The 9,456-nt window shown below is 32.5% G+C and overlaps 1 protein-coding gene across 6 annotated transcripts; it reads left to right on the top strand.

The window, feature by feature from the left end:
* On the top strand, positions 639 to 4,513 carry LOC105156548 (F-box/kelch-repeat protein SKIP11-like). 6 transcript variants are annotated; one of them, XM_011072710.2, is made up of 3 exons: positions 639 to 1,049; positions 1,786 to 2,282; positions 2,436 to 3,515. In XM_011072710.2, the coding sequence occupies exons 2-3, from the start codon at positions 1,874 to 1,876 to the stop codon at positions 3,218 to 3,220; spliced, it is 1,194 nt and encodes a 397-aa protein (XP_011071012.1). In that variant the 5' UTR covers positions 639 to 1,049; positions 1,786 to 1,873; the 3' UTR covers positions 3,221 to 3,515. The 6 variants fall into 6 exon arrangements, 4 of the variants coding, with proteins under 4 accessions (XP_011071012.1, XP_011071013.1, XP_011071010.1 ...); XR_002286568.1 differs by adding an exon at positions 4,243 to 4,513 and having other exon boundaries at positions 640 to 1,049; positions 1,786 to 3,314; XR_002286567.1 differs by adding an exon at positions 4,176 to 4,193 and having other exon boundaries at positions 640 to 1,049; positions 1,786 to 3,314.

Below are 9,456 nucleotides of genomic sequence, written 5' to 3'. Positions count from 1 at the left end.
TCCATTATTTTTAGTAATATTCTTATTAAATAATCATGCAATAGATAAACACAAGAGTCTTATTACATGTGGAAGATTGACTTTTCGAACCCGGCACAGTCACACGCGCCACCGACTCCCGGCGGTTCTGGGTGTCCCATCCTCCACAAGAGAAGAGGCGAACCTAAAGTGTAAAAGGGGGTCCCACTGCCACACCACCTCCTACATTTCTCAACTCAAAAAAGAAAAAGAAAACTATATACATGTATTCTATGCCAATAATAAAAATTGATTGCATAAAAAAGAAGCAAAAATCTGCGTGTGTTGTTAGGAGTCCAATGATGAAAAACAAACACCAATATAGCAATTGTACACCTACTATTCACACCTACCCCTCAAATACAACATTTAATTTAAATATTAATTATAATAAATATAAGATAAAGAAATTCAAGTATTTATTTATTTATCTTTTTGGCTTGAGGAATTATTTTCTGAAAAAGATTGAATATAAATATAGAGAAACTTAAGAAAACAAATTCGGAATTGAAAGGTTTTTGCTATTGGCTAATTCTCACAATCAGTGTAAGTCTTTTCTTTTGCCTTTTTATTGAAAAAATTGGTACTTATCTCTTTAAATAAACTTACCACAATTGCAGAAAATTATAGAGAGAGAGACAGAGATAAAGGGGGTCCTCAAAGATTATGCCCCAAAGCCAAAGCCGAAGCCAAAGCCAAAGCCAAAGCCCAAAGCCTTTACTTTGATTTGCAGAGAGAATCCAAAGGATTTCTCTTTCTCTTACAAGAACGCGAAGAACTGAAAACTGCAGTTCTCTCTCTCTCTCTCTCTCTCTCTCTCTCTCTATCTTTCATATATTAGCATAAATACACACAGAAAAAGAAAAAGGGGAAACAAAAAAAAGAAACAGAAAGGAAAGACACACAAAGAACAGAGATTTACATACATGCATAGATACCTATAAAGGGGAAGAGAAAGAAAGGATTGTTATATTGAGGTAGTTTCAATCAGTTGAGTCCCCCCTTTTCTTTCTTCTCATCCGAGAAAATATGTAAGTCCCCTATCATTAATTTTATTGTACTCAATTATTACCCTTTCCTTTTTTTAACCATATCTTGTTTCTTTCACTATGCCTGCATATTTGTTTGGTTCTACATATGTCATTTGACAGTGGTGAAAGTTTCTGTGTTTTGCTTTGCTAGATCTAATCTTACTAGTTAATTTGTTTGCTGGCGGAAACCAATGCAAGATTGGAGCTCTGGTTTTGATTTTATTGTTTTATCAAGACTTGGGGATTGGTTGATCTGGGTTTTAGAGATCTATCTCTCAGACTTTTCTAGATTTCTGCATGTTTCAATTGATCAAAAGTTTTGATTTTTACAGTTTTCTGAGGTGTTCCTGAAGCTGGGTTTCTGTCATTTTTTATGAAAATTTTTGTGTTTCATAACGTTTTATGATTAGTTCTGTCGTAGTCTTTTTCACAAAGATCAGTTTTTTATCGGTACCCATTTGACCCGGATTGAGATTGTTACTGAATTTGGATTAGTGACGGTTAGTGATGTAAAGTTATATTTTTTGCCCTCGTATATTCCGGTTCTTGACATTTCTTAAATTCTGAAATTTCAATTTGAGAACTTGTAGTGATGAATGATGGCACAGAGTGTTGGTAGATATTTCTCTGTTTTTGATTTCTGATTTTTTCTTGTAGTTAGATTCTTGAATTTTATATATATTTTTTTCCATTAAATTATTTTGTAATTCAGTTTATGCTTTCCAATTTTTCTCAGTGAACAGTGGTTTTCTAGAGATAAACAAGGATTTGGATTAGTTTCATCACAGAAACCGGTGCTCCTTTGGGGTTTGGATCCAGAAGACATGTTGGAAGACCGGGCTTGTTTGGTTTCAAGGGATTATTCGAGGACCTGTGATCGAGAAGGAAATTGGCCTTGCATGAATTACAGGCTGGAAAAATCTGAGGTTCAACAGAGCAAGCGACGGTTGGAGGAAACAAATGGAGGGGAAGAAGTTATTGTCAGGAAGGTGTCTAAGCGCTCAGGCAATCAAATAGATACTGCTTTATCAGTTGGTGGATTTTTGATGTCCTTTTCCAGCCAATCTGACCAATCCAATCGTCAGCGGCGTGAAGGTGATGATTCTGATTCTAGTTCATTGATTGCTGCCATTGGTCGCGACAACTCCATTAGTTGTCTCATTAAGTGCTCGAGGGCTGATTATGGTGCAATTGCTTCCTTGAACCGGAGCTTTCGTTCCCTTATTAGAAGTGGTGAGCTATATAAATTGAGGAGGCAAAATGGTGTGGTAGAGCATTGGGTTTATTTTTCCTGCCAGCTGCTCGAATGGGAAGCCTTTGACCCTAGTCGTCGCCATTGGATGCACTTACCGAGAATGAATCCTAATGAATGTTTTGTGTTTGCAGATAAGGAATCTTTGGCCGTTGGAACTGAGCTTCTTGTTTTCGGGAAGGCTCTCATGTCCCATGTGATTTATCGTTACAGTTTGTTGACAAACACGTGGACTTCCGGAATGAGCATGAATTCACCTAGATGTTTGTTTGGTTCTGCAAGCCTCGGGGAAATCGCCATACTGGCTGGCGGTTGCGACTCACATGGTAATATCCTTAGTTCCGCTGAGCTATACAATTCAGAGGAGGGCACGTGGATGACACTCCCAAGCATGAAAAAACCAAGGAAGATGTGTTCCGGGGTGTTCATGGACGGAAACTTTTATGTAATTGGAGGAATTGGAGGAGCTGATGGAAAGCTTCTAACCTGTGCAGAGGAATATAACTTGGAAACTCAAACTTGGACTGAAATCCCTAACATGTCCCCAGTGCGGACTGGTGCAGCAAGGGACAATGAACCACCCGCTGCATCTGAAGCACCACCATTGATTGCTGTTGTAAATAATCAATTATATGCTGCAGATTATGCTGATATGGAGGTCAGAAAGTATGACAAAGACAATAGGGTGTGGGTTACGGTAGGAAGATTGCCAGAACGGGCTGATTCTATGTATGGTTGGGGTTTAGCATTTAGAGGATGTGGTGATCGGCTTATTGTGATTGGGGGGCCTCGAAACGCGGGCGAAGGATTTATTGAAGTGAATTCTTGGGTTCCCAGTGAAGGTCCTCCACAGTGGGATTTGCTGGGCAGGAAGAGATCGGGTAGTTTTGTTTATAATTGTGCTGTGATGGGGTGCTGAATATTTGCATCATTGCGGCGCCATGTGTACCATTACAGTGTTGTATCCTCGTGTTTAGAAATGGGTTTCTGGATGCACCGCATCTTGCTGATGGGTAACTTCTTTATTTTTTTTTTTTTTAATTTTCTCTCTTGAATTGGAGGTGGATAGGAAGGATTATCAGATTTTACTCAAGATTCAATTGAATGTTTTCCTTTGAGGTAGTCTTGAGTACACATTCTTTTGTTTTACATTTACTGAATATTTCTTTCTCTTTGAATTGTGTTCTCTCAGTCAATTAACATTAGTTTCTTGATGTCGGCATCAAATACCAGAAAACTAGTCCAGTTCTGCTACTTCTTGCTCAAGTTTTTCTTGAACAAGCCATAGAATATAGTGTTTGCTCTTTCATGGAAAATATTCTTTGCATCATCCGATCCTGAATCCAGAAAATAAATTCTAAACTTAGCAGGAGTGTTGGCTTATGTGACCTGAATCCATGGGGTGTAAATTGATCTTCGGTTTATTTATTGTTTTTGCCTTGATCTGTAATAGATTCTATAATTGTTTGTGGCTCTGCTATGTACTGTTTCATTTATTTGTCCGAACATAGTACGCCCCATATACTAAGTTTGTGATCGAACTCCAAACTATTTCATTGGTTTTTGTTTAGTTCTGTAAGTAATCGTTCTACATATGCATATGAATCATTTCCTTGTCGCTAATGCTGGAATAGTTATTGTTCTTGATCTGCATTTGCCTTTTAGTGAATGCCAAATGTTACCTGCATTGTTGTGTTGACAATGCAGAGTGTGTTTTTGCATTGCATGCATTACAGGTGTTGTTGCATCGTACACAAGACCTGTCGTTTGTGCATCGTCGTTCGATGTTTATAGCAGTGAGAGACGAGGACAAAATTATTTAAGCTTCTTTCACCTACCTGTTAGGTTGAATGACTAGCAGCAGTATCTTTCAGGTTGGTGACAAAAGAATTGCCTGAAAACCTGAAATGTTGTCTGGATGGATCTTTTGCTTTCTTGCAGTGGTTTTTACGGCTTGCTGTGTCGTTCATTGGCCATGCAGTATTAGCGCACAGGATACTATCGTCAAAGTATTGGCATTGGAATTGTTTTCTTGATCATATATGTTAGGCCTTTGTCTGGCGGAGTTTGATGCTTATATGATCTTTGAAATATTTGATGAAATTAAATAAAAGTTTTAGGAGTCTATACAAGTTATCTAAGGAAACTGTGAGTTGCTGATCTGTTTTCAGGTGGCTGGCATTTTCCTTTTTTAGTTTGATATAAATAATTGTGAAATTATCATTACCAGCATAGTATATGTCAAATAATTTAATTTTATCCAAATATTTATAGAATTGATTTTGTAAAATATAGGAGTTTATAATATATTTTAAAATAAATTAAATCAACTGTGTATGATGAGCTATGTTAGAAACTTAAACTGTGCAGAATGCCTGTGGAGCTGAAACCAACTGAAGTGGTTGTGTGTCTGGTACTATAATTTGTACCTCAAAACTGAAACATTAAACACAAACATGGGACGCAACAGATTGGAAACACACACAACCTCTCTTCCACACCACTTCAGCCCCAGACGTCCTTTGTTTTAGGTTGTTTGTGCTGGCATCAAGAATTTGCGAATGGCAGCATCAACTTCTCCACATTTTGACAATCCCAACAATAAGCCCTGTCCCATGTTTATGTCACAAACGCTGTTACATTTAGTATTTTATTTAATTATAGTTCATGCAATTACGTGTATAAATATTTCTTTACATGTACAAAGATTGGTATATATTTTATGCACATGACATGTATATATTGAATGAGATATAGCATGAAACACTATTTTACAACTGAAAATTCGAACCCAAGTAAGTTGAGTTCATTCATATACTTGGAAGATGGAAATTCCACAAATTCGTAGTCGGAGTGGGCTACAAAGTGTAGCACAATTTTAAGTTTATTTACTACGATAAGCCCAAATAAGACTCACCAGTCACGGCCCAGTTAGAAAGCCGTCTTGGCCCATTTGACAAACTACACTTTAGGACCATAGAGGGATCAATATGTTTTCTTGCTTATAATTAATAAAAAAAAAATATATTAAGCAAAGCAGATTTTCATTGTTCCAAATATCTTTGGAATTAAATTTGTTAAAATATTATTTAATTTGATCCACCGACATAATAAAAATTAATTTCTACGTAAATCATTATAAACGCACTATCTACAACTCACAATACACACAAATACATCGTCCAATTCTACATTTTTATTTTAAATGGATTTATTATTCACTTAGTACACGAGAAGTAGTTTTTTTTTTTTAATTAACCTAACCTTATGACGTGAAGATATACATCATTACATGTATTACCATATGAAAATGTATGAAGGTAATTTGATCATTAAAAAATTTATTTAACCTGTAATATATCAGTAATAAGTCAATCAAGATAAATATAGATCTTTTTTTTAATTTTTTGTTAATATCAATAAATTCGATGAATGAAGATATACATCATTACATGCATTACCATATGAAAATATATGAAGGTAATTTGGTCATTAAAAAATTTATTTAACCTGTAATATATCAGTAATAAGTCAATCAAGATAAATATAAATTTTTTTTTCTGAATCTTTGTTAATATCAATAAATTCGATGAATTTTGGCTAATTGATAAACTTATTTGTGAGACAGAACAAATCTTAGGGGTATTAGATATAATTTTTCAAATCACAGGGGTCTACATATGATTACATTATACCTCATGGGAGGAGAGTGTAATTATCCCTATATTTTAGAATTTTCTAATGCATAATTATTTGAAATACTTTGCTCAAACTTTTTCCTATAACCTAAATCCGTCAACTCAAATATGGTCTTAGATTATCCTAAATTTCCTTTAAGGCGGTTCTATAGAATTTCCCTTGTTGGCTAGCTGTAAACAGTAAACATTAATTTGTGTTAAATCATTACCTAATTCTTTAAAATAATAAAATAAAACATTTCATGTTTTAACTTTATAGTGATGATACCCTGTAAGAAAACCAACCACAAAATGGGAACTTACACAAGAATTGGACATTTTTCTTTTAGCAGATACAATAATTGTAGCCATGATAAACTCAAATCAATTTTAATTAAACTTGTACCAATTATATGACAAATATAATATATTTAATATTTAATTAATGTACAATTCAGGACAAGTGACTAATCATATTATGAGTATATTACGCTTGACCAAACTTATTTTGGGTAAAAAAAAATCATACGTATAGGGTTTTTCCAAAAAATAAATAGAAAAATAATTGAAATTTCAAGAAATTAAATCTTTAAAATGAGGTAGAGCATATATATTCCTTTGAATTTGGACCCCCCATGTTGGGAAACCACATAATCATTAAATTTAATTGATAATAGTTATCCAACCCTAATGCTTTGTGCTGGTATATATAAAGATGAATTGATTTATGTTTTTACACGTATTCAAAGCATATATAATGACTTTCTTTAAGCTAATTATGACCCCATAATCATGGATTAAGTGGATGTTTTGTCAATGCTGACTTTTTTGAGGTCCAAAATCAGAATAATTGAAGAACAAAGCATTTTATATTAATTAGATTCTGAAAGATCATTCATTAGGCAAAAGATTATCGTTTAAGCAACGAGGTTAAAGTAGTTGATTTTAGGACTAATTAATCATCATGGCATAAACATGTTGCCTTTCTTTAAATTAATTAATTCCTAATTGTCTAGCTTTATTTAAATGATAAAGTCAAATTCGATTTCGCAATAACTTCTAAAATTATATATATGTAATCATTCTTTTAAGAGGGGAATCGACAATATATTATTATAAATTTTTATTTGAGAAGAAAATTTAATTCTATTAGTGTATGAATCGTATTTTATTAATACAAATTTAATCGATTTCAATTTTCGACGACCTCAATACAAGAAGGTGAAATAAATTTAATTAAAAGTAGCTGAATTGTAATTAGCCCATGCAACCGACATATAAATCATAGAAATGGACCACATGCGCAGTGGTTGAGGCACAAATCATAATGGTAACTTATAACCGAATTTGAATGCTTTTTGGGGTATGATGTGAAATGAAATCATGTTGCCAGATCGAAACATTGAGGCAATATGTTGTATTTATTCATAGTACTATAGCTACCAACTTGTCTGTCACCTTTAAAGCCAAATGGAAATAAGAAAAACAAAGATTAAAATCCATGTTCTTCGTACTATCATCATACATTACATTATGGGATGAGTGAGTGCAAAATTAGGTCCAAGCACCACTTGCATCCCACTTTTTGTATATATATATATATATATATATATATATATACCTCTTTTCATTATATATATATATATATATATATATCTTTTCATTATTTCATGTTTTCTTTTTTATTTTAGAGAGAGAGAGAGAGAAGCCTTTCACATGTGTGTCTTGTCATAATTATAGTTCATATTTCATAGTAATCAATAATATATTAAAAATTAAAAAGAAAAAGAAATAATAATTGTAAGCATGGGCATGAACCAGACAACCCCCATTTAGGGAGCTGGTTCTTTTTTCACTTCTGATGCAACATATAATCCAGACGTCTTGCATGACTCAATTAACTGAATTGTTAACATGTATTAATGGCGTCGACTCTAACAACTCTGACCTAACGACAAATGGCCCAATGATGGAATCTACGAAAAATAGATCATGGGTTCGAATTTGGGGCCGAAAAATCAATTATGATCATTCTTTAAAAAAAATAAAAACTTTTACTTTATTATAATTATAGACTATATATTTTCTTTAAATAGAGTGAAACTATGGGAGAATAATCAGATCAAAATCGTTCCAAATATTGAGCTGAACAACCTTAATATTTAATCATCCTAAACAAATAATTTATGGAGTGTTGTCTTAATAAGTTCATTGAACAAGTCCAATATAATTGATATAACAAGTATGATGTCTTAATCCCTAATTAATACTAATACGTCTAACATATAATGTTAGTCAATGCTAATATAATGTGACTTGTACATAAATAAAAGTGTTTGGGCCGTGTAGACGGGGAATTCGGATCCGCATTTATCGGTCATTTTTGGTCGAAAGATGCATCCAACAATAAAAAATAAAGATTGTGTACTGAGGTTAATTAAATACCAAAGGACAAGCAAATAAAATATTTCTCATTAAAATCGTTTGTCGTGGGTTTTCCATTGGGAACCGTCTCGATGCAGTCAAATCACTTCTTCAAACTACATGGATGGTTTAAATACCTATGCACAATATTTAACTAATTCGCTAAGGTTGTAATAATCAACCATATTTTAATTTAATAATTAAAACTTTATTTCATTTTATATGAATTTATTGTAATATATTTTAATTAATTTATTTATTAAAATATTAATACAATTATATAATTACTACTTTTTTTTTTAAAAAAAGTAAGAGTGTAGTAGTGTTATAATCACATTATTAGTGCATGCATTAAATTTTGTAGTTTATTCTGTTGGCCAGTCTATTTTGGAGTAGCGTGTGAACGTGGGCAGTAGATTACGTGTGAAATAAACTAGCTGAGCTTCTTCTTCTTTTTTTTTTCTTTCTTTTTTTTATGAATAATTGGGCAAAACGTATTAATTTAATTAATAAATTAATATAAGTGAAAATAATAAATAAACTATAAACACTACATAAAATGAAAAAAATACTTACATATTGGATGAGATTTGAATTTATAATTTTAAACTTGTTTACAATATTTCAACCTTAATCATTAAAATTAAGTAATCATTTGTACTTAAATCAGCTCCTCTTATAAGGGGACCTCTTGTTTTTATAACTCGAATAAAAAAAGGGAAATCGATCTAATCAAATATTTTAATATTTTTCTTTGTTATTACATTTGTATTGATTAATGTTTGTCATGATTCATTCTTCTATTTAACTTATTTTATGTGTTTGGATTACGTGCTATGATTTCCCATATTATCTAATGAAAATATTAAAATTATGCGACCCTGCAGGCCAATATCTAAATTAACATCATTAAAAGAAATCTGTCTTTTCAAACAATTATAATGGATATTAATTAACCACAACTGTAAAAACGCTATTTAATCGTTATTTTTACGAGCGAAGTCAAAACATTTACTGTAACAAATGTTTTGACTATAGATAAAACTATTACGAA

The sequence above is a fragment of the Sesamum indicum genome, linkage group LG2, assembly GCF_000512975.1.
Source record: "Sesamum indicum cultivar Zhongzhi No. 13 linkage group LG2, S_indicum_v1.0, whole genome shotgun sequence".
NCBI lineage: Eukaryota > Viridiplantae > Streptophyta > Magnoliopsida > Lamiales > Pedaliaceae > Sesamum > Sesamum indicum.
Note: the sequence above shows the minus strand (reverse complement) of the source record. Positions and strands in the feature narration are given on the sequence as shown.

Excerpts from the sequence above, each read along its gene's own strand:
- LOC105156548 (XM_011072708.2), top strand. The coding sequence starts at position 1,874 with ATGTTGGAAGACCGGGCTTGTTTGGTTTCAAGGGATTATTCGAGGACC.